At 34.2% G+C, this 25,726-nt stretch overlaps 1 protein-coding gene across 1 annotated transcript; it reads left to right on the forward strand.

Moving 5' to 3' along the window:
* On the forward strand, nt 1–13,772 carry LOC133206240 (serine/threonine-protein kinase Nek11-like). Its single transcript, XM_061342190.1, has 14 exons — nt 1–588; nt 1,020–1,185; nt 1,353–1,501; nt 3,555–3,716; nt 4,016–4,162; nt 5,000–5,078; nt 5,614–5,687; nt 5,799–5,927; nt 7,891–7,966; nt 8,204–8,327; nt 9,045–9,218; nt 9,906–10,160; nt 11,166–11,250; nt 12,738–13,772. The coding sequence occupies exons 1-14, from the start codon at nt 413–415 to the stop codon at nt 12,937–12,939; spliced, it is 1,998 nt and encodes a 665-aa protein (XP_061198174.1). The 5' UTR covers nt 1–412; the 3' UTR covers nt 12,940–13,772.
* Nucleotides 13,773–25,726: the final 11,954 nt, after the last annotated feature.

A 25,726-nucleotide genomic window follows, 5' to 3' on the forward strand; every position in this document is an offset into this window, starting at 1 on the left:
GCATTTTGGCAAGAACGGGTACCTGCACGTAAACAGTAGCACCTGTAGATTACCTGTAGGGGGGAAAACATAGAGGTACATCAATAAATATTTACTTAACTGATCCCCTAGTAGCACAGATAATTTGCAACAAAGATATATACAGCCAGAAAACGATGCACAATGTACCTATGTCGTCTGTAACGAGCGACGCTAAAAACATGGCCGATTGACACACTGCAACGAAAACATGTGATACTGTTTTAAGAAGGAGTAACTACAAAGTTTGACTATATATTATCATGGTGTTATAATTATGAGGTAATTTTCTGCTTTTGAATATATATATCGATGTTATGAACGTTGCAAGTCGAAGGACAAAAGCAGACGGATAATTAATTGTGGAAGGTAGCTGGCAGAATTCCAAGGCTGCATGACAAAGACTTTGTCAAAGATGTCTCACAGGAAAAAAGAATCATCAAAGAAGACGTCCAGGGTGCTAGCCAATCGATATGAAATCGTCAAAAAACTTGGAAAGGGCAACTTTGGCACAGCTTATCTATGCAAGGATCTGAGATCAAAAAACCCAGACACAGAGGAATATGATTTGTACGTAAATTGCTTGCCATGTCTCATGTTTTGACAGTTTAGAAAGAAAAAAATTAACGAGAAATTATAAGTTTAATCCTATGCTTATATTTTTCAATTTTATGGCTTTTCTGTATTGCAAATAGCATGTCTTAAGGTGTAATGGGATACAACGGCTATTTGGGAGCTTAAAGTATTGATAGAAGGTTAAAACATTTCTTATATACCTATTATATTTGTGCTTAATTCATCAGTAGTGTAAAACTTGGGGACAGTTTGTTGAACTTTTCTTGTTACCATGAGAACATAGTTAGCAGTGAGATGCATTTGCATTGCAGTCCGAATTCATTTTCTCTTTGCCCAGGTGATGCTTTAAGAGCTAGCTATGCTTGCTATAAACATAGTCATTAGAATGTGAAATTTAAGCAACATACTTTTTTCAATACAATCAGAAAAGTACTTAAGGAGATATCTGTTGGAGACCTTCAACCAGATGAGACTGTTGATGCAGTAAGAGAAGCCAGGGTCTTGTCCAAACTTGATCACCCAAGCATTGTTAAGTTTCATGACAGTTTCATAGATGGAGAATCATTCTGTATTGTTACAGAATATTGTGAGGTAACTTTTAAATGTTCCATATAAAGTGAAAAATGTAATATATTATTGTCCAATATTGTCACAACTTTATATAAAATAAAATGTCTTTGGTTTTGTGAACTTTTAAAAAGAAATTAATTGTATACTATAACAATATTTATTTCACCTGTAAGTCTTTGCTTTTGAAGGGAGGTGATTTGGATTGTAAGATAAATGAATGTGTAAAGAATAAACAGCAGCTGGATTCTAAGTTGATAATGGACTGGTTTGTTCAACTACTGTTAGCAGTCCATTACATGCATCAGAGGCGTGTTCTTCATAGGGATCTAAAAACCAGGTAATAAGATCTCCTGTGTAATAATTTTTGTCCATCCGCAAAATTTTAGTTATGTTTTAGCTAATTAAGTGGGATTCTAAGAAAATTATGACATATGCTTGGTGTATCTACTGATGTTTTATTCAAGTCCTTTATCTGCACTCGCATTCATATTTAGAAGAATGTGATTAAGGGCAGCATCTAGTTTCGTTTAAGCTTATGCTTTATAGTATATACACCCAGCTTGTACATATGTTGCATTTAGATTTTAGAGATACACCGTTTGATGCAAAACTTAGATGCTGTATCTTAACTCCATTTTCACTCCATGTTTTCAAATTGCAATGAATGAATGTATAAGAGGTCATAGACTCCTGCATTTTGCACCAAAACTATTGAATTAATTTTATTAAAACTTTTACTAAAAATTCTGACACAATTTATTAATTACATGCTCAGTATACATGGCAATTTTCAGATTACACATGCCTATCTGCTGTGTGCTGCAACTTATTTGTTATATTTTGGTAGTAAAGAATCTATTTTCTGGAGAGGTCAATATGAATGTTTTGTGCATTCAATATATTCTATCAGGACAAAAGAAAATTAAGATTGTAGCCACTGATGGTATACTTTGTTTGTAGGAGTCATTGTACAGGATACTTCTAAGATGTGCACTATCTGTCCATTTTTGATTTTATACCGTATATACTCGCCTATAAGTCGGTCCGCCTATAAGTCGGTTGTATTTCTTAAGTTTAAATTAGAGGGATTGACCTGCTAAAATACCAGTCTTTTTATAACTCGCGTATAAGTCGGATATAGAGTTTTGGACCAAAGTTTAACTCCCAAAAAACCGACTTATAGGCGAGTATATACGGTAGCTAGAATACCGCACCTTTTGAGGACTAACAAGCAGCAGTGACATTCAAATACCCTGTGTTCAGATCTTTTATTTACATGTTAAACATTAATATTATACTTTCATGTAAATTAGTTGAATCTGATTCGTCTAGAAACATTTGTTAAAAATCACTATTACCCGCTGAATGATTAAGCCAGGCCCTCCAGCGTAGCAACAGTCAACATTGCTTGACGACGGGTGAAATCCCGAAAAAATAGTGACTTAGAATTTATGCACGCAAGGTTCACTGTTATATGTATTTGTTTAAAACATTCAGTATAATATGATAAATATTGCATGTAGTTGAGTGTAACATTGAAAATTTTCACCCCTCGCAAAAAACCATTGTCAACCTCGGCTGAGCCTCGGTTGACAATGGTTTTCTTGGGGTGAAAATTTTCAATGTTACACTCAACTTCATGCAATATTTATATAATATTATACTTTCATGTAAATTAGTTGAATCTGATTCGTCAAGAAACATTTGTTAAAAAACACTATTACCCGCTGAATAATGAAGCCACGCCCACCAGCGTAGCAACAGTTAACATTGCTTGACGACTGGTGTTATTCCAAAAAATATTGACTGCGCAGAATTCATGCGCGCAAGGTTCACTGTAATATGTATTTGTATAAAACATTCAGCATAATATAATAAATACTGCATGTAGTTGAGTGTAACATTGAAAATTTTCACCCCAAGAAAACCATTGTCAACCTCGGCTGAGCCTCGGTTGACAATGGTTTTCTTGGGATGAAAATTTTCAATGTTACACTCAACTACATGCAGTATTTATATAATATCACATGCTGACATCAAAATAATGATGCAGTGTTGAAAGTGGGCTTTATTTAGAAATGGATGATTACATTAAAGATAACCATTTTGATGTAACATAGGGGTTTGTGCTGTACGTGTGTACAGCAGGAAAAAAATATGCTTGAAGACAATGAAATTTGCCCCCAAAAATGTGATATCATAATTTGTAAAAATGATTTGTACACATTTATCTTAAAAACTTTTCATGATGACATTAAAAAATAAAGCTTAAAGAATTCTTCATTGTTAGGGTGATCCTGTGTGTACCGAAATGTATTGTTTGAGAGAATGGTCTTATAAATACACTTCTTTGTTTAACATTGAATAAGACAATTAAATTTGTTTTTCAGAAATATTTTTCTCCGGCAAAATATGATTAAGATAGGAGATTTTGGAATTTCACGAATATTGATGGGTACCACAGATTTAGCATCAACTTTCACAGGAACACCTTATTATATGAGCCCAGAAGTGTTAAAGCATGAAGGATATAATTCTAAATCAGACATTTGGTATGTAAAAGTAATGTACATTCAATTTTTATGCTAATCTGTCCTTAATAATATGCACTAAACAAGATAAAGTTCAAATTACTTGTTTAGATGTCATCTTTCACATTGAAATATTTAATGGAAAATGAAAATAATTTGTATTTATTTTGTTGAAATATTCAGTTATCTTAATCTGATGTAGTCATAGTAAACTGATAGTGTCAATCATTATATGAATATATTATATGAGATGTGTTCCCTGGAGTATGTCTTTATTGGGTAGTGTCCGATGGCAGTGATGTATAAGATTGTTTTTACAGGTCTATAGGTTGTATATTATATGAGATGTGTACACTTGAGCATGCCTTTGATGGGAAGAGCCTGATGGCAGTGATGTATAAGATTGTAGAGGGAGAGGTCCCAAAACTACCAGATAAATTTTCAGAACTAAACAATGTTTTAAAACTGTAAGTATAAACCTTTTCATGATAAGTAACTCTTGTCTTTTGCAGAAGAAATTGATATAGTATAGCGAGATTAATTGAATGGCACTTATTTAGCTCCAGATCTGTAGCTCGCTGGTCTGAAAAAATTTGGATGGACAACCAGAGAGCTACAGTGCCACCCACTGTAAAAAATGTAGATTTACTGCACACAAAAAGGTGTGCTGTTTCTCGATTTCTTTATTTTTTTTTTTAGTTTTGTTTTTTTGGTAATGGCCCTTCTTGACCTGAATTGAGACCATCCAAAATTTCACCTATTTACACTGCCATTTTGGGTGGCAAGACAATTCAACCCAACATGCTTCGTGCAGATATCAACTACAAGAGTAGTTAAAAGAAGTCTAAGAAATTTTTTGAAAATCGAGCTTTTGTGTAGTTGAAGTAAGAATTTGGAGAAAGCAATGCAGAACCAAGTGCAACTTTTTGTGCACAAAATATATTGGTTGTTTTTTCCTTTGGGTTACATTTTAGCTCTCCAGGCTGTCAACATTTTTATTCAGAGGGCTACAGTTCTTTAGCTAGCATTTATAAAGCAATAGCTGTTACCGGTATGTCATATTCACCAAAGTACTTGGTATATCAATATATAAATTTCCCCTGCAAAGTAGCAGTATGACAGTTATCCTGAAAGAGTCTTTAATTTCAGTGTTTATTTAGAATGTTTTGATGCCGATAAAACACAAATTATTTTTAGAAGACTTGAAGCTTTAAGATTTTGTGTGTATGTGTGTTTGTTTTTAAAAGGTTTCATGGTATAAATTTGATTCATGATTTACGAAAATTGTTGTTATATTCTTGTAGAATGTTGTCCAAAGATCCAGAAAAGAGACCATCAGCAACAGACTTGTTAAAAGTTCCCATGATCAAGAACCATATCGCAGTAAGGATAGTACATGTATTTTATTTTAATTTGTGTGATGAAGAGACTCGCAAGTACATATCCTCCACAAAATGTTGTAATTTCATCTTAAACAGAAATCAAATTCTCTCAAACCAATATTTTTTTCAAACCTAGAAAATTTTATCCCACAAAATAAATGATTTTACAGTTCCCTTTCAAAAAGGGAGGATTCAATTAAAAGAACTGAGATTTTCAAAATAATCTTTGATGGAGGACCGAGTTACATCACAGTGACATATAAAATGGCTAAATGCCAATGTTGTGCTTGGTATGCAGAGAATACTTATGTTTTTATTGAAATAAAAAGAAAAAAAGTATTATCAAAACCCTTACATTTTATGAAGCTAATTATTCAGAATGTGAAATGTTTGAAGGCTCTCTTTTGAACATCAAAAGGCAGATATTTAAATGTGCACACGTTACCTGTTACATGTATGCTGTATGAATAGAATATCAATAAAACTTATCAGGTAATCTTACCAACATGGAATTTATAGAAAATCACTACTTTCAGAAACTGTCAAAAGAATTTCATGCCAAAAGTCAAGAAAACAGTAGCAGAGATGCTGAGGATATTGCTAAGTTACTGTAAGGACATATACTTTTATATTTATTTATTATATAAAATATGCATTATGTAAATATTGAAATATATTGGAATTATAGTGATATTAATTTTATTCTTTGCATCTTTGCCAGCACTGAAAAGTCTTACTTGAGTGACTTGAAGTCCAGAGAGGAGGAGGTGAAATTGAAAAACTTACCCCCAAGGGAAAGAATGAGATTAAGGAAACTCCAACAAGCTGATATGGAGGCTAAAAGGCTCAGGTTAGTTCATTTTCTTATGGAAGGAATATTTACTTTGAAAAAAAAAATGCAGTGAAAATAATTAATTATTTTATTAGCCTCCTGTCCATCTCTATCAATGGATTTTCAAAATGTCATCAGGTCTTAAAGTGTGGCCACTCCCCTTCCCATCACCATAATTGTATTTTAAGGCTCAATGACCAATGTTTTTTAATGTTTCCAAAGCATAATGTATTAAAAGAAAACTTTATAATAATGATTATTAAAGTAATGGTGTCCTTTGACCTGTACTGGGATCCATTTCATAACAAATGATTGGGTTTTTTTAAAATAAAATTCTGTGAAGGGACTCTTTATCCAAAATTAAGATCACTTTTCCGAGTACTATGACAGTTTGATTACATCTTTTTCTCTGCTGGGGCTCTTTGACAAAAATCTTTGATACATAGATGAGAGCAGGTTTCTTTGAGGGTACTTTCACTGAGAGTCTTTATGAAATAGCTACATGTATGTTGTATCTGCTATAGATTTAATTTTCTTTGCCTTTTTTATGATGATTTTGAAATTCTAGTTTAAATGTATGTTGGGTTTTTAGCTCACCTGAGCTGAAAACTCAAGTGAGTTTTTCTGAGCACACTTTGTCCATCGTCCGTCTGTCCAGCTGTCCGTCTGTCTAGCTGTCTGTCCGTCCGTCTGTAAACTTTTCACATTTTAGACTTCTTCTCCAGAACCACTAAGCCAATTTCAACCAAACTTGCCATGAAGCATCCTTGGGTAAAGGGAATTCATGTTTGTTCAAATGGAGGGCCACGTCCTCTTTCAAGGGGAGATAACTAGGAATTAGTGAAAAAATAATGGCATCATTTAAAAATCTTCTCAAGAACCACTGGGCCAGGAAAGATGAAACTTACGTGGAAGCATCCTCATGTAGTGTAGATTCAAGTTTGTTCAAATCATGACCCCCGGGGGTAGGGTGGGGCCACAATGGGGGATCAAAGTTTTACATAGAAATATATAGGAAAATATCTTTAAAAATCTTCCTCTTAAGAACAGTAAAGCCATGATTGGTCATATTTATATGGAAGCATCCTCAGGTAGTGTAGATTGAAGTTTGAAGTGGAAGCATCCTCATGTACATGTAGTGTAGATTCAAGTTTGTTCAAATCATGACCCCCGGGGGTAGGGTGGGGCCACAATGGGGGATCAAAGTCTTACATAGAAATATATAGGAAAATATCTTTAAAAATCTTCCTCTTAAGAACAGTAAAGCCATGATTGGTCATATTTATATGGAAGCATCCTCAGGTAGTGTAGATTGAAGTTTGAAGTGAAAGCATCCTCATGTACATGTAGTGTAGATTCAAGTTTGTTCAAATCATGACCCCCGGGGGTAGGGTGGGGCCACAATGGGGGATCAAAGTCTTACATAGAAATATATAGGAAAATATCTTTAAAAATCTTCCTCTTAAGAACAGTAAAGCCATGATTGGTCATATTTATATGGAAGCATCCTCAGGTAGTGTAGATTGAAGTTTGTTCAAATCATGACCCCCCCCCCCCCCCCCCCAGGATAGGATGGGGTCACAATGGGGGTCAAAGTTTACAGAGGATTATATAGGAAAAAATCTTTTTCTCAAGAACAGAAAAGCTATGATTAGTCAAATTAGTATGGAGGTATCCTTGGGAGTGTAGAATGAAATTTGTTCAAATGAGGGCCCCCGGAGGTAGGGTGGGGCCACAATGGGGGATCAAAGTTTTACAAATGAATATATGGGAAAAAAGTCTGCTGCTCAAGAACAGCAAAGCCATTTGTTATATTGATATGACGCATCATTAGGTAGTTTAAAATTCAACCCCCCCCCCAACCCCCCCCCCCCCCCCATAAACTTTTCAATACTGAACTGATTTTTTTTGCTTTTTTTCCTAGCCAATGTGCTCAGTTGAGCGATGTGGCCCATGGGCCTCTTGTTTTTTTTTTTTTCAGAGAGGTAGCAAAAGTGCAATTAAAAGAAAATCAGGAAAGAAACTCCAGAATTCAGAGTACTCTCCATAAATCCAGTGTGAGTAAACTAGGATGGTATAGTGATTTAGAATATGAATCAATATACCATTTGAAATGCTACTGATGTTTGGAATAATACCATTGTATTTTATATCCAGTTTTTATGTTATGGATATTTTCATATTAAGATGTCTCTTTGTGCAGAAATAATAAATCTTTTTATTCAGTATATGAGATCAATTTCTAGTAATTTTATGCATTTTTCTTAACATTTTTTAATATTACTCTTTGACAGGTGCCTGCATGGGCTGGAGGATCAGGGGAGGGGGAGATGTTTAAAGCAGCTCTCACTGTGAAGGGAGGCCCTACTATAGCAGCTGAAGGTCAGAAGAGTCGGTTTGGGTCCCGCACTGCACCTAGTGAGTGGTTTGTGTGTGGCACTTTTCCACATTACCTTCTAAAAAAATTTCAGGCAGAATTCACCCCCCACCCCCACCCAAAATAAGTAATGTTATATTCTAATTGATAAAAATCTTGAATTCAAACTTATTTATGTATATTAATAGTGTATATAGATGTATATAAACATTGAATTTAAAGTTTTGGTGTAACTGAAATGAAATGTTCTTTAAAGGATTTTCTGGACCAGAGAAACTTGGTAAAAATAGTGATGTTTATTGTACCTTACCTAACACAGTGTTTTTTTTTTTTAAAAATTATATTCAGAAATTTTGCCTAGAATGCAATTTCAGAACCTCTTTTAATATGATACTTGTTTTTGTAAAAAAAAAAAGTTTTAAGATGTCATTTTTAGCATCATAAGTGTTCAGTAAGAAATACTAACATGATATTAGATATCTCTGATGTGTTTTTTAATAGCAGTCCTTTTTTGTGTTGAATTGACTGATTGATTGCTAAAAATGAACACTGAATTGCACCAATTTATACCCATACAGTATCTAAGCCATCAAACTGAAATCAAATTGAAATGTATTCAACATTATTTGAATAATATATTGAAACTTTACATTCAAATTTAAACTTGGAACCACTGCCCTTTTCAAGAAAAAAAGCATATGTTTTATTTTAAAAGATTAAAAGTGAAAGTAAAGAGAACACATGATGTCTTCTTTCAGTTTTGATAAATGAAGATGACGAGGAAAGTGATGATGATGCTGACATAGTCATGCCCCTTTCCAAAACATTGACAGTCCCTCGATCAGTTAGTAATCCTGATGAACGACCTATAACCCCCCTCAAAGATAAAATGATTTATGACATCAGAAATTCTTCACTAGATTTTAAAGATGGTAAGCCCTACCAAGAATCATTCTCTTAATCCTCTATAATTATGTAGGATTATCTCCCCATTGTTCACACTTTTCTTTGCACCAATCTAACAAAACTCTTTTTTGAAAAATACAAGTATATCTCTTCTTTTGCAAATTAAATTTCTTTCTTTTTGTTATTGTTTATGTGTAAATTTGAATATATGCTCTTTTAGATGTTTTGATAAATCATATACAAATGTAATCCATTGAAATGATTTATTATTTTGAATATTTATCTTTTTAATTTTATCGATTGCACAGGTTTAGGTAAATCAAAGTTGTAATACATTTTGCCAGTTAAAAGAAAAATGTAAAGAGTACATATTTATACTGTATTCATATTGATTTTATGTTAAGTATAAATGGTTGATGTACAGAATTTACATATATGTAAAATTATTCCCTAGGCAGATCCAGGATTTTTTTTCCCAAGGGTAGATATCCATATGAAAGATTATTTTCCACTGTCGTGGCAGACTGTTCATAATTTTTTATCATATACATGTATATTGAATACTCAGAAGATCAAGAGATATTGCACCTTACTTCAACCCTTGGATCTGCTGGTTTATTGAATTTCACAATACTGTTTGAATCATAATACTATTATAAAGCATACTTTGCAAGATTTCACTAAATAACCAGGTTTCCTTGTTTACTGTTTAGGAATACCTGAGAACCCAGAACTAGCGGACACTTACTACTCACAGTTTGATAATGATTTCTCTGGTGATGATTCTGAATCAGATGAAGCTGAAGAAACCGTCATAGAGAGAACAGTAAAAGCTAATAAATCTGAGGCGTCCCCATATCAGGGTACTGAAAAATCTAGGGCATCTTCAAACTTGGGGACTCTTGTTGATGATGAGGACCAGTTATACAATATTATGCAGGATGTGTTAGCCAAAGGCGATGATGCAGGTCAGAGAACTAGTTTATTTGCCAGTTATATAAACAAATAAATGGCAAATGTGTGAAAAGATATCAACTTCTTTTCCTAACTTCTGTCATGCAGTACTTTGCCAAGCTGACCTTTAAATTTAGCAGAAGTGTGGTCTTACTCATGAATTCAAACTGTAAAAATAAATTGTGAGAAATATAGACAGCGTAGTACATGTACTTTATATTATAGTCAGGTGATTCAATTTCTTGGTCTTCAATTATGTCTCTGTTTAAAAGGAAATTCTGTGATAATGGAAGAAAATGGAAGAGTGTTTTTTTTTTTTAATTTCCTGTTCAGCTAGAATTGTACATTCTGATTAATGGCTACTATTAAAGCTGATGGTAAATTGCAGTACCACATAAGTTATAATTTATCATTGGATAAATTCATTGATAATGTTAACTATGACGTCTTTCTAAGGCTTTGTTGAAATCAATCTTATGTATAGTGCATGAATTGTTTTTGTATCAATCTTATGCTTGGACAAGATATGCAGTTTTGCTTAAAATATCAAGTAGAGACTTATTATAAGAAGAAAATTATAAGAGAAAATATAGGAAATAAAATTGGTTATCTAAGTTAAAGTGGAGGTGTTAAGAGGTTTTACCTTCAGGTGTATTCATGTACAGCCTTCAACCTTTGGCCTCATGATATTTAAAGATACAGTAAAACTCGTTTAGTACGAACACGGATATAGCGAATTCATGGATATAGCAAATTTTTCTTGGATCCCCAGCTATATAAATTTAACAAATTTCTTGTACGTATATAACAAATGATGGATATAGCGAAGTAATTTCACAGGTCCCAGTGAGTTCATTATAGTTTTACTGTAATGCCCATTCTAGTCTTTGTACACCTTATTAGATCCAGATAATAATAAGTGTTTTTATATTTTTGTGTGTCTTTATAATAATTATCATGCTCTTTCTGTTTTTCAGGAAATTCAAGTTTATTAAATCATGTTTTCTGTATATTTCCAGAATCCACCATGTCTCTGGCAGATGACAAGGAAGCTGGTGCATTTGGGCCTGTTGTTAGGGAACAAAAAATTAAAAACCTCACAAAGTAATCAAGTTATTTTACTATTACTATTTCATGTTCTCTGTGAAGTAGGCATACAGACTTTTTAAAACTGATCTTACAATTTATGCAGATTTTGGTATTTGGATATAAACTTTCCTCAACAAAGTTGTTTTAAAGTTCAGTAAAAGCCTATGCATTAAAGGAAATCAAATGCATGTAATAGCAATGCTGAAATATCAAGGTAGTTGTAAAAAAAGTTCATTTTCAAATTCAGTCAAATCCTATGCATTAAAGTGCAAATGCATCCAATAGCAATGCTGAAATATCAAGGTAGTTGTAAAAATGAAAATGTTACACCTTGAAGGTGCAGGTGATATTTAAGTAATGACAATCATTTTCACTTAAGGTGATCAATATTCTGTTGGTTGTCAAAATGACTTATTCTGGATAAGATGTAGGCTCTGACATTTTATTTATAATGATGTTGATAATCAATCAGAAAAGTAAATTCAAAATACATGTATATTCACCAGTCTGTCGACTGCACAAATAAAGAACACATGTAGTAATAAAAACACTTAAAATGCTTTTCAAGATAACACAGTAATATCCCAGGTCTCTCACACCACTGTTTGGTAGTGAGCACAGGGCTGTTACAATACTACCAACTTGATGGGAATTTTCGGAATAAAATTCATCATATTTGGGGGTTCTAGTGTTTGATCACCTAAATTTCCATTTTGCAATATGCAAAAGCATGAGTAGCAAGTTTATTTATTGTTTCTCCAAATATATGATTTTAATTTTATGGGGGATACTGACTATTAAGAAAAATGATAGATTTATTCATCAAAATGTGCCTCTTTTGAATTTCAAGTGGGGCCTTTCAACTGTCCCACATATAGACAATCAAGAGCCCTGTATCCTCAATAACCTTGACTTTTGAACTTTAAAGATGATGAATATACTAACGTGATAACCAATGTTTCCAGAAAAAAATCTACATATTTCATCTTATGCAGTCTTAACCAAAAAAAAAAAAAAAAGAAAATGATTTCATTTACTGGTATTTATTAAAAATGAACAAAAAAATAATACTTATTTAGGGATAAATAACATATTACATATTGAACTTGTTTGTTTACATTTTTTTTTTTGTTGTGAAATATGTGAAGAAATAAGCAAGGCATTAAAATAAGAACAAAATAAACTGAATTATGTCAAGTTGAGCAAATTGTTAGTGTTTGCTGGAGATTTTTCAGGGTTTTCCCATGAAAAGATAATTGGTAATTCATCAAACTGTTTTTGACACATCAATTAAAAAAAATGTTTTGTGCATGTTCATGTTGTTAAATAGGTATTACTGGATATTCTACTGTATGGGAATTTTCTATAAAGTCCTAAATTTGTCAAAAATATGTGAAAATTTATAAATTGGAACTATTGAAGAGGAGGTAAAAAAGTTTTAATTATATATCATTAAAAGAGTTAATGATTGATTGGACACATTATTTTTTTTTTGCTGTAAGGGAGTGTAAGAGGATCTTGGGAGAGGAGGCATTCCAGAAGGCTTATGATTACCTGAAACAGGCGCGATACCTGAAGACTTCCTCAGTGGACTCGGAGGAAACCATCATGCAGGGTCTCCGAGAATTTGTCAAGAACCCCAGTGACTGCTTCCTGGTGGATCAGCTTCTTTTTCTGGAGGAGCAGGCTAAAATCCCATTCTGAATTCCAAGGATCTCAAATTCCCACCCCTAATTTGTGATTTAACTGATTCCATTTTAACTGTCCACTGTGTATTTTTGTGAAAGTGCCCAGCATGGTATCAGGAGAAATGAATTTCTCATCAGACAGAGAGAAATATAAAATAACCGTCCAGAATGACTTTTGGAATTATGTCCAGTCAGCTCACTTTGTTACTGTTTTTAAGTGCTTCAGTTTTATATGTATTAAAACTGTTTTAGCAGCCCTCATCTGTGATATCATATACAAGAAAGCTATACATTCCGAAGTGTGAAACAAACTGACAAACCATTGTAAACAAACCACAAGTATTATCTATGATACATGTATTACAGATCGAGTGTATAAAAGTGTGCACTGCTGATGTGTGTTTTTCTCTTGCATAATGTCGAACTGCTGCTGGTTTCTGAGTCCTACAAGATTAAGTGTCTTAGTGACAGGTTGTACAGCAGGTTGTGAATTCACTGATTATCATAATATCCTCCATAAACATTTTATTTTTTTCAGCTGTATTCTCCATTCAAATAACAATATTACCTATTTTTATCTAATTTATACACCTATTTTCCCAGTGTTAATATGTTTTGCCAAGGTATAATACTTTTATTATATTTACAGTGTAAGCTCATTTCTGTCTCGTTTACATTTGTGTTCATTCATATCACCATGCAATAATGTTTCTTTTTTTAGACTCATGATTATTATCAGAAATATAATCAAAATTTTGCTGTATGATTATACAAAAAGGCAGAAAGTTGCAGGATTAAGATTTAATAAAATCATGACATGAATGAATCCAGCACAATATATTTTTTTGTGAAGAAGGATTCATTTAAGAAATACTTGTAATTGTTTTTCATTGAACATAGTGTTTTGAACCACATTATGCTGCAGACATATTCCAGGATGCCTGGCATCATGGTAAAAATGTCTGCAAAATAAATATTGTTCATAACACCATGCACTGAAACAAAGTTGTCTAATATTTAGCCTTACCTATGCTTTAAGCTCATATGAGTGTTTGTGATTACCATTGTCTGGCATCTGTCCCTCCTTCTATATGACATATTTTCAACTTCTCTAGAACCACTGGTCCATTTTCAACCTAACTGGCACAATGCATCCTTGAGTAAAGGGGATTCAAAATTATGTATGTGAAGGGCTATGCTCCCTTCCTGACATAGTATAGAACTATAGATTCTACATTGTTTAAATTTATATGGCCCCCAGGACTAAGAAGGGGTCCCAATAGGGGATCAGAATATAAAGGAAAAAATTTCGAGAAGCAGGCCAGAATTTGTCATATCAGACAAAAAGGGTGTAAGATCAGGTCACAATATGGGTAGAAAATCTTCCAGGGGGGGGGGGGGGGTTATGGGGAAGACTGAAAATTTTCCTCTTAAAAACAAGTGCCATGATTAATCAATAATTTTTACAAAATGCTTATATACAGAGAAAACCTTTTTCCTCCAGAACAGTTAGGCCACTCTTACTGATATTGATGCAGTGGATTTAAATTAAGTCAGCATCCTCTGGTGTGGGGTGGGGTCACAAAATTGGGTCAAAATTTCTCATCAGAATAAAGAGAGGAAAATTTTTAAGAGATCTGGAGAACAGCAGATCCAAGATGAGCGTTATGGCCCAGTGATCTTGAGTTATGTTTTCAGCCCCCCCCCCCTTTTTAGCTCACCTGAGCTGAAAGCTCAAGTGAGCTTTTCTGATCACCAGTTGTCCGTCGGTCAGGGTTGACTGGGAAATACCAGTGGTAAAAACCGGTATTTCCTGTCCCAGGAAACACTACAAATTTTCTCTAAACTGGGAAATATTGGGAAATATTAAGTGAAAGATTTTTACTTCTTTTATTCATTCAATCATTATACAAAATTCAAAAATAAAATTAACATAAAAACAGAAGATGAATAATATTAAATATGTCTCAAATTACAGTTTAACATATTCAGAATGTATCACTACTCCAGGTCCCATACCCATTAGCATTCTGAAACATTTCCCTGGCTGTATGAAACTGAAGTTTTCCAATTCAAGTTTCTTTTCAGTTTTGTAAAATTATCAAGTTTATTAATTATAAATCCAAGAACATTGTGAATTTCATGGTCCCTGGATCAGGGGTTAGGGTGGGGCTCTAATGATTATATAGTGAAAATGCTTCAATTCTTTGAAAATCTTCTCCTCTGTTTCTGGGTATTAAGCCGATGAACTAAGTACATAGTTATGATGAGGAAGGGTGCCTCTTTAAAAATTGTGAAAGATGTTGCCCCATGGGTCAGGGGTTCTGTGGGTGGGGGTGGGGGTAGTATTTATCATATACTGAAAATGAATTAATGCTTTAAAAATCTTCTCCTCTGCCCCTGGGTATTAAGCAAACAAACTAAATGCAAAGTTATGATGGGCAAAAGTGCCTCTTCCAAAATTGTGAATTTCATGGCCTCTGGGTCAGGGGATCTGGTGTTTGGACGGGGCGCTATTGATTATATAGCAAAAATGCATTTATATCTTGAAAATCTCCTCCTCTGCCCCTGGGTATTAAGCAAACAGACTAAAAGCAATAATATAAATATAATTATAAGCATATGTGCCTTTTCTCTGTTCCTGGGTATCGAGGAAGCAAACAGAGAACAAAATTGCAATAAGTGAAGCAAATGAGAGTTACTCACCTTTGCTAAATTGTGTTAAATCAGGAAATCCTTGTATATAATTTAATTAACAGGTTATTTGATGAAATGAAAATACAAGAAAGAATGCTATATAAATAGATACAAAATAAAAGTGAATTTTTGGTTTAAATGAGCAAAGCATGCTCAAAGTCAGATTATTGCCTGGAAAGCAGTATAAAAATTGATATAAAGATTATTTATGTAGCAAAAGGGCCATTTGTGCTCATTATGTGTATACTGTAGTGTTCTGTTTGACAGTTGATGACTTATTGTCAGGTAAATTCATGGAGATCAGAGTTTAGGTGGCAAGAGACTGCAAAAAGTATCAAAATGAACAGAAAGGCAGGGTGACTAGGGTAAATGTTGTAGTTACTGACAAGTGGCAAATAGCCATGTTGTATACTAAACCAAGTGGAGAGTGCTGGTAACAAGTATTGCCAACTTTTTGTTATATCCAAGAATATTGGTACCTGTTACCAAGTGGCTAGTATACAGTTATGGAATGGGTACGAGGGAAATAGCAAATTTATGGTTCCCCGAGGGAGGAAACTATTTCCCGTGGCGTCGAAGCCGCCGAGGGAAATAGTTTCCTGCCGAGGGGAACCATAAATTTGCTATTTCCCGAGTTCCCATTCCATAACTGTTTTATTATACCGAAACAATCATAGACGATTTAAATTTTTCACCAGACATTCCGACATTTAAAAAAAAAAATGTAGAGGCAAAATCACAAATACATGCGGTTTAACACATTGTTATAAGTAAGAATGCATCGTGTCCTAAAACAATTAAATTATTTTTAAAAAGTATTTTCACTGACATTTCGAAGAATTATCGTTGCCTTCATTTCGCTAGAATCCAAGTATGATTTTGACATCGCATGTCGAAATGTTTTGACGTCATAGTTACATTGCTAATAACATGACGTCACAGACTCGAGATTTCTTAAACGCTCCGCCCACTGAACACTTTGATTGGTTAAAATTACTAATAAATATTGATTTATTTACTAAAAAATCATGAGGGAGTAGTCCCAGGGAGTAGCTCTGATTTTCCAGGGAGTAGTCCTCAGATGAGGGAAATAGTCTCTTCTCGTGGAAATAGACAGTTTTATGGTATTAATTTTATATAGAGTAATTACAGTGGAGGTATAATAATCCGAAATATCTGACGTTTTCATAGCTTTTTTAACGATTTGATATTTTACGTGCCAGGAAAACGTCACAACCGGCGCCATTACGAAAACTGGAAATTTCGCCATCTCCAACATGTCCAACCAGAGTTGATTTTCGATACTTGCGAACCGAATTATATGCCAAACTCACAATTTCGCAGCTATGTTAAGGCTTCCCGAAGCTTTAAAATGCGCTCAAAACATAATATTTCACTGCGAGGTCGGTTTTGGTTTTAATTTCTAAGTTTTGTACTTTAGTACGTCCAATTTGTATAGAGGGTTCCCTCGGCTTTATATTAACATGTTTGTTATGATATCACATGACTTTGTTGATCACGTGACGGTCATTTATAATTTTTCGAAGTGCTTCACATAAATCGCTTCGGCGCAACTGATTAACACAATAATTATTAACATTTTGTTATATAAATAAACTCATCGTTTCCTTGTGTATCCGAAATGTGCTTGGGAAAAGTCATAGTATTACTTGGGTACAAAATATTTCGTGAGGAATTCAACTTACCTACAAATTTGAGGGTATTTTCCACAAAATATCGTAATCTGTATTAAAACAAAGCCATCACACATTTTTCCCAAGCAAGATTCAGTTAGAGAACAACCTCTTCTTACAGATTTTCACAAAAAATCTCGGATTAATCCTCATTAATCACCTGCGCCAGACTCTTTTATACACACAAAATAAATTCTACCTCAAACCACGGGGTACATTTCAAAAGGAAATTTTTCGAAAGCATTTTGAACATGATGAATTTCAATCAAGGGTACGTAAGCGATGTATTTTTAAAATATTCAGACATATAAGACTTAAAAAACCTTTAACGACCCTTGTATTTTGCAAAAGCTATCTAGCATTTTACATGCAATTTAAAATAAAGTGTAAAATTCATGACACTCTCCACGTCATAACACCTCAAGTTGGCATTTACTTGACGTCATTTTCCATTATGACGTCATATTTTGGTAGTTCAGAGGAGTGAAGGCACAGAGTGCACTGTGATTTTCTACGGGAAGCCTTAACCTACCTGCGTTATCAATAGCACAATGTTTCTAGTACTCGACGATATCGATGAAAAGAAAACATCACTGCACATTTGATACAGGACTTGCAAGATTTTAAAATGCACGAAATGAAAACAAATCTCGACAGTCAGATAAAATGTTTTCATCGGATTATACACTATATAAACGAACCATAAAAACGATGTTGGTGAGTATTAAAGTACTGTACTGTTGATATGCTGTGAGTTTGACATTTAATTCGGTTCGCAAGTATCAAAAAATCAACCCGAGAATAACGCCTCCGGTTGGAGGCGGCGAATTCCCAGTTTTCGTAATGGCGCCGGTTCTGACGTTTTCCTGGCACGTAAAATATCAAATCGTTAAAAAAGCCAGGAAAACGTCAGATATTTCGGATTACCAAGTGGCAAGCAGCTAAGTTGTTTATGTAGCCTAGAGGCATCACCTCGAGTAAATTTCTGTTTGTTTACTTATCTGTAGCACCAGGCAAGTGACAAAAGCACATCTGTATATATTGAATACCTTACACACTAGGCCAGTGTTCATTAATTGTACATGTATTTGTATATTTTGCATTCATATTATCATCCCTGTAAGACTTTGGAAAACCAAGTACGATTCCAAAGAGATTTTTTGGGTCTTGCACGTTACAATGTGCAAGGATGTTTTTACCAATTTTTGAAATTCTTGGGCAACATAGCTTCATATTTCAGTTAATTTTGTTTTATACTTCTATGGATCCTCTACAGAGTTGTATATTATACTCAGGTGACCCTTAAGGTCCTTAGGCCTCTTGTTTGCTTATATAAATGGTGGACCAAAATAACCTGTCATTATAGTGATACCTCGTGCAAAGGAAAAAAAAACACAATAAATTGTCAGAAACAATCAAGTGTACAGCGTTACAGGCGTTCATTAAGGACAGACGATACGTTCCTCAATAATATATAATTTTTTCTAATATTTTGTCACTGAAGTATTGCTACTTTAACATGTTCACTCGCAAAAAATTGAGGTACATTACCAGGCATTTGTGCAAGATACCAGAGGATGTTGTTTCCTATAAAATCCTTTTGGAAAAAACTTAATTAGCCAATAACACAATTTTTAGTGTTTCAATTTTTTAAAGACAATTAGAAACCAGTTTAGAAATCAGAATGTAACGAAAATTTTGAATATTTTCCACATAATACGAAGATATGCAAAACAGATATTTGAGGAACGTATCGTCTGACCTTAACACGCATACTTCTGAATTAAGTAGAAAGACATTGTAAATATGATTAACCTGGAATGTTCTGACAACCAGCACTGTAAACTGTTCTCACGTTCAGTCAGAGACTGGTGTTATATATTGTCAGTTTGGCTTGTCGTTCACAATGTCAAATTTTATTTCCATTTATAAAACTAGACACAGGTATTCTCTGGTGGTCCCTACGATAGACAAAGTTGTGTTTCGAAGCTTCGTTAAAAAAAAAATGTATGCATTAGACTGGTCGTATTAAAAAAAAGAATCTGTACAGAAACTAATTCTGCTAGAACACTATGTAACTATTTATATTTGTAAGATTAATGTTTATTTTTGTTGTTCCCTAATAGAGAAGATAATAACTTTTTTTTTTTGATATGGTTTCACAATGAAGATATCATATATATGTATATGTGCATTTTATACATTTAAGAAATAAAACAAGCTAATAGATAGTTTTCATATGACATATTTTCTCTCCGTGTTATTTCCCTTGGCCGCCATCTTGGTGGTCAACCTGGTAATTTTTCCTCTTTGTCTTACCAAATCTTAGAGGGTGTAGCAGAAATATTAATTTGGGGAAAAATCTTTATAGAATAAAAATTATGAAATTAAGGAGGCTTTAACATATGTATATTTTTCTGAAAAACAATGCTTCCTACCTCACAATGGCCAGTATAAAAAGTTAAAGTTGGTTGAACATGTTGAACAATGAAGGAATATGAGCATGTTGACCTCCAATATGGCAGCCAACGGGAAATAACTCTTGCTAATTTGGGCCTACTGAAAACTATCTATTCAGGGAATTTGTGCCTTTCGGATGAGGTCAGAATATAAATAGGTGGAAGACCTAAAAAAGATTGTGACCTTGAACTTTAACTTTTTGATTTTAAAATCAAGAGGGGTCATATTTTATCTATAAGCAGTTCTAAATTAAATCTGGAAACCATTCAATATCATATATGAATTCTGATCATGACCTTTCTATGGTGTCCGGATAGGGCCATTTGCAAAAGCTCAACAGCGCGTTCAGAAAAAACACGCCACCGCGCTAACACACAACACGCTGTCACGCTAACACAGAACACGCCTGATCGCGCTAACACATCATTAAACAACACAAGTTCGGACAACACGCCGTCGCGCTAACACACAACTCGCCGTTGCGCTATCACAAAGTTGTGTTAGCGAGTTGTGTGACAGCGCGACAGCGTGTTGTGTCATATTTTATCTATAAGCAGTTCTAAATTAAATCTGGAAACCATTCAATATATGAATTTCTGATCATGACCTTGCTATGCGTTAGAGAGATTGGTTAACTTTAGTTTCATTGCAAAACGTTTAAGTTCAAAGATAAACTATCATCTAGAAACCATTTTATGTAATATATGAATTTCTTACCTTGAATTGTTTGAAAAAACCACAGGAGTTTATAATACTTCACTTTAAAATCTAATAGTTGTTTATTTGCTTTATTTCTCTTTGAGAATCTCATATTGAGATTCCACCATGCAACTGCCAGTGGAGGGCAAATTTAAACCTGTACACGACACTTATGGTCATTAAGCAGTGAGAGATATTTTTTGTGTGCCCGCACCTACTGTGACAAAATACCTCGATTTATAAGGTCTCATCCTAAGGGCTGGTCTCAACATCCCGCAGAGGGATTCGAACTGGCCACTCTAACCACTGCGCTGTGTAAAAGCTAAGACTTTTGGAGATATTATCGGAAAGCTATTGTAAAAATTTGTGATCTTGATCTTTCATTTTTTTTAGAATCAGGGGTCTTTTGAGAGAGAGAGAGAGAGAGAGAGAGAGAGAGAGTCATCGCTGCACCAAAAAAGCTCAAAGAGAAGGAAGTAATGTGATCACAAAGCAGGCCCGTAGGAAGCAATTTCAGCTTGGGGGGGGGGGGGGGGGACAGCCATACATTTTCAGTTGAGGGGGCACTATCAACTAACAAAAATTCCTTGACAAGCCAAAAAAAAAAAAAAAAGTTATCAGACGTTTTTATTGAGGGGGCACAAGCATATAGTAGCTATATTTTCTATAGTAATCTATATATCAGCAAAATTATTGGGGGGGGGGGGACCATTTATGCAATATATATATACATGTATGTATATATATATATATATATATATATATATATATATATATATATATATATATATATATATATATATATACAAAGCACTAAAAATGACCAACGACACGAACAATAATAATTGTCAAATTTTCGGGACAACCTGTCCCTTTCTCAGGACAAAGAAAAAAGTTAAGAAGTCATAAAAACAAAGGAAATAGAGAAGCAAAAACAACTAGCACTACTACTAAACTACCAAACACTAAATATTTACAAGGTTACATGTTTAATTTGGAGTTTATAAACAGTTGTGAACAAAGAAATCCGGAGCGCTATGAATTGCGTCCGGTCTATCGGGTGTACTCGGTGAAGTGTGATTTACATAATTGAACGAATTAATTATCGCTAATTAATTACGGCCAACAGTAAATCGTACATATTGTCTTATTCTCTCAAAATAGCGTAACTCTACATGATAAAAAGAAATTAAAGAAAGATAATATGGAAGGACAATTTTGAAATATGAATTTGGATATATTATAAATTTGGAAATCGGAAAAAAGAAATAAACAAAAATGTGAGCTGTAAATATTTGGGTAGGTTGTTCCAGGATTATTAATACGAATTAACGGTAAAGTTTACGCTATATAGAGAGAATGAACTTGTTTGTTACAATTCGGGATTGGGTCTAGTTCACGTTCATCCTGGTGAAGTCATTAAGTTTGTTAATACCATTAGGGCGGAATGACTTTAGCCTGTGCATCCAGAACTTTTCCTTGCCTTTTCTCTGCGCGTCTGTCCATCTTGGATTATGGTCAATAACCACTACTGTCATGTCCTCCCATTTGTGACCTTCAAGGTTGAAATGTTCCCCAACGGGTTCATTGAGTTTTTTGGTCCTAATGGTAGAACGGTGATTATTGACTCTCCTGCGGAGATCTCCTGTTTCACCAACATACTGTTTGGAGCAAACTTTGCAGCTGATGAGATAAATGCAGTTGTCTGTTTGACAGGACAAATTCCCTAGTATTTTGTAGCTGCGGCCTGTAACGGGGCTGTTAAAACTGTCTGTGTCAGAGCTGTACTTACAGAGAAGACATCTTCTGTCAGAGCAAGTTTTAAAGCCCCCGTTAGGTAATGGATTGTCCAATCTGGTTCTTACTACCATGTCCTTCAGGTTCCTCGGGCGCCTGTATGCAGCCAATGGGGGCTCCTTAAAGACCTCTGCAATTCGTTTATTTGAGTGGAGAATTGGCAGATTCTTTTGAAGGATACCGCTGAGGTTCTTAAGGACGGGATGGTATGTAGTAACTAGAGGGACCCTGCCGCTATTGTCTTTTTCCTTGTAGCGTAATAGGTTTTGCCTGTCATGTCCCGCCATCTCATCAATAGCAGTTTGTACGGTGCGGGCATTGTAGCCTCTCTTGCATAAGTGGGACTTAAGGAGACCGCTTTGTTCTTGATATAAGGCAGGGGATGAACAGATGCGCCGAATTCTGGTGGCTAGACCCTTAGGCACACCCTTAAATGTGTGCGGGGGATGACAGCTAGTTGGCATAAGATACAGATGGGAATCTGTGGGTTTCGTGTGGAGACTGAACTCGATTTCACCATCAGTCAGGGTAGATGTAGTATCTAGGAATATGTTTTTCGAATTAGATACGTCTACTGTAAATTTGATAGACTGATGAAAGGTGTTGGCGAACGAAATGAATGCCTCGAGGCTCTCGCGACATTCCACCCACTTCATCTCTATATCGTCAATGAAACGCAACCAGCTAAGGGGCCTAAATGGTGCTTGAAGTAGCAAGTTGCGTTCCAGTCTGCCCATGAAAATATTGGCATAAGATGGTGCCATTTTCGTACCCATAGCAGTGCCATTAACCTGCAGGTAATGTTCTCCATTAAACATGAAGTTGTTATACTTGAGAACATGTTCAAGGAGCTTGGCAAGGGACCCGGTAGAAGGAATTTGTATCTACTATCCCAGACTTCTCTACAGGCTTCGATACCCTCATCGTGCGGAATATTGGTGTACAAAGATGTGACGTCCATAGTCACGAGAAGGGTATGATCTGGAAGGCCAGTAGAGGGCGTCTTGTTGATGTAGTCCGTGGTGTCCTTGAGATAGGATGGCAAATTCTCTACGTGTGGACGGATATGTAAATCGATGTATTCAGAAATTTTCTCCGTGGGGTGTCCAATAGCGCTAACTATAGGGCGACCTGGCATACCTTGGCTATTTTGAGAGAATAAGACAATGTACGATTTACTGTTGGCCGTAATTAATTAGCGATAATTAATTCGTTCAATTATGTAAATCACACTTCACCGAGTACACCCGATAGACCGGACGCAATTCTTAGCGCTCCGGATTTCTTTGTTCACAACTGTTTATAAACTCCAAATTAAACATGTAACCTTGTAAATATTTAGTGTTTGGTAGTTTAGTAGTAGTGCTAGTTGTTTTTGCTTCTCTATTTCCTTTGTTTTTATGACTTCTTAACTTTTTTCTTTGTCCTGAGGAAGGGACAGGTTGTCCCGAAAATTTGACAATTATTATTGTTCGTGTCGTTGGTCATTTTTAGTGCTTTGTATAAATTTCCATCCGTGACCTTGTATCTACTTAGTAGATCCGACACTTAGGATATACAGTGTTGTTGGTTTTTAGTGCTTTATATATATATATATATATATATATATATATATATATATATATATATATATATATATATATATATATATATATATATATATATATATATATGAATTTCTGACCATGATCTTTGACGTCAAAATTAATAGGAGTTTTCTTTAAGTTATAGGGATGATGTAGATTTTAGGACATTTTATAAATAGCAAGATTGGAAACCTAGTCATTTGACGGCAGACAGTGAAATGGGTGATATGATTCAGCTCGGACCTCCGTAAAAGGTTGGGTTGAGTCTTAATTCGAAGTAATTTTCAATCCACTTTTGCTTTTTTTCAGGGCATAATTGAAACTTTAATAACTTCTGCAATGCAAGGTTGGTGTATGCCATTTAATTGAATCTCAGAATCAAAACGTCTTAAAGGTTGATAAAAAATTATAACGCAATTACTTTTCAATTCAATGCTGTATGTAGAAAGTCATTGCCGAAAAAGCACTTTCGTAATGCTTAATTGATAAGCGTTGCATTGAAAGTTAAAATTAAAATGAATTTCAATTGTCGGAGTAAACTTACAATGTTTTGTGTTCAAAAGTTCAATTTCCGACAAGAGACTAAATTCACAGTTTTCACCCCCCCCCCCCCCTTTCAACATATTGATTCAAATTTGATTATCAAGTCATGTACTAGTATTTATTAGACTGGAAATAACTTTCATTTCTATTATTTAACCATAAAAAAATCAATACCAAGAAGTCTCATGTACAATATGCATTTTGTTTGGTGATATTATCAATGACAACAAAACAACGAAACCGGATTTCACTACACTACAAAAAGTGAAAGGGGTGGGGGTGGGGGAGGGGGCAACCGTCTTTCAATGAACATTTTCATATAGTAAATTAACAGTTAAAATTCATGTTTCAAAAAAAGGGACAACCCCCTCCCGATGTTACGTGCCTGCATTTTATGTAATACATAATTTTTACACCTTGGCCTTTTATCTTTTGATATCAAAATCATCCTTTCGTCACAGGGAGTTACTGTATAAGATTTCATTGCAATAGCTGAAGGGCTTTAAGAAAGTTCATCTGGAAAATGACGTGTTACAGACAGAAAGAAAGACGGCCTAATTAAATCAATATTCCCCGATTTTCAGCGAAAGCGGGGAACCAAAAACATAACAACATATAATTTGTGAATTTAAAAAAATGATCTAGTGACTCTTAATTAATCCATTTTTCTGGGTTTTAAAATGATAATACAAAAATTATTCTGTATGAATATTTGGTCACATAAATACAAACACATTTCAAAAAAAAAGAATTTATCAAATATTTTGTATAACATAACTTTAACGCTCAACTTCTTAATCTTAAAAAAGAAAGAAAAAGGTAAAATTATTAAAAATTCATTAAATTTTCTTCCAAACATTGAACTATGTATTTATATTAAAATAAGGAATATTCTCTCTGAAATTAGTGAAATTAAAATAACACACAATTGATGATTCTAAAATATTAAACTACATGTACAAGTATTTAAATTTTTACTAGGTCAACCTCTCTGAAAAATTGCAAATATTGGATAGTCATTTTATGATAAATCATTTACAATATCTGTCAAGTTGAAAAAAGAAAGAAATAGAAATCAGATTTGTAACTTCATCCTGATCTATGACGTTCGACGTGGCCTTTTTATCGAATATTTAAAAATTCACAACTAATCAGAATGCATTCTATATATCACGTGATGATTCAGCTATCCATATATATGAAATTAATTTCTTTTGCATTTCCGCTTTCCTTATAAATGCATGAAGACATATTATGGGTTGCTGCATTTGTTTCGATTAATCAGTCTCAGGGATTTTTCGTTCAAGTGTCACTTTAGAAATATCTT

Source organism: Saccostrea echinata, unplaced genomic scaffold (genome assembly GCF_033153115.1).
Source record: "Saccostrea echinata isolate AGI-Se365-2 ecotype Australia unplaced genomic scaffold, CSIRO_AGI_Sech_v1 ptg000054l, whole genome shotgun sequence".
Classification (NCBI taxonomy): domain Eukaryota; kingdom Metazoa; phylum Mollusca; class Bivalvia; order Ostreida; family Ostreidae; genus Saccostrea; species Saccostrea echinata.

Excerpts from the sequence above, each read along its gene's own strand:
- LOC133206240 (XM_061342190.1), top strand. The coding sequence starts at position 413 with ATGACAAAGACTTTGTCAAAGATGTCTCACAGGAAAAAAGAATCATCA. Across the intron at positions 4,163-4,999 it reads CTAAACAATGTTTTAAAACT|AATGTTGTCCAAAGATCCAG; the intron begins GTAAGTATAAAC and ends ATATTCTTGTAG. Across the intron at positions 5,928-7,890 it reads ATGGAGGCTAAAAGGCTCAG|AGAGGTAGCAAAAGTGCAAT; the intron begins GTTAGTTCATTT and ends TTTTTTTTTCAG.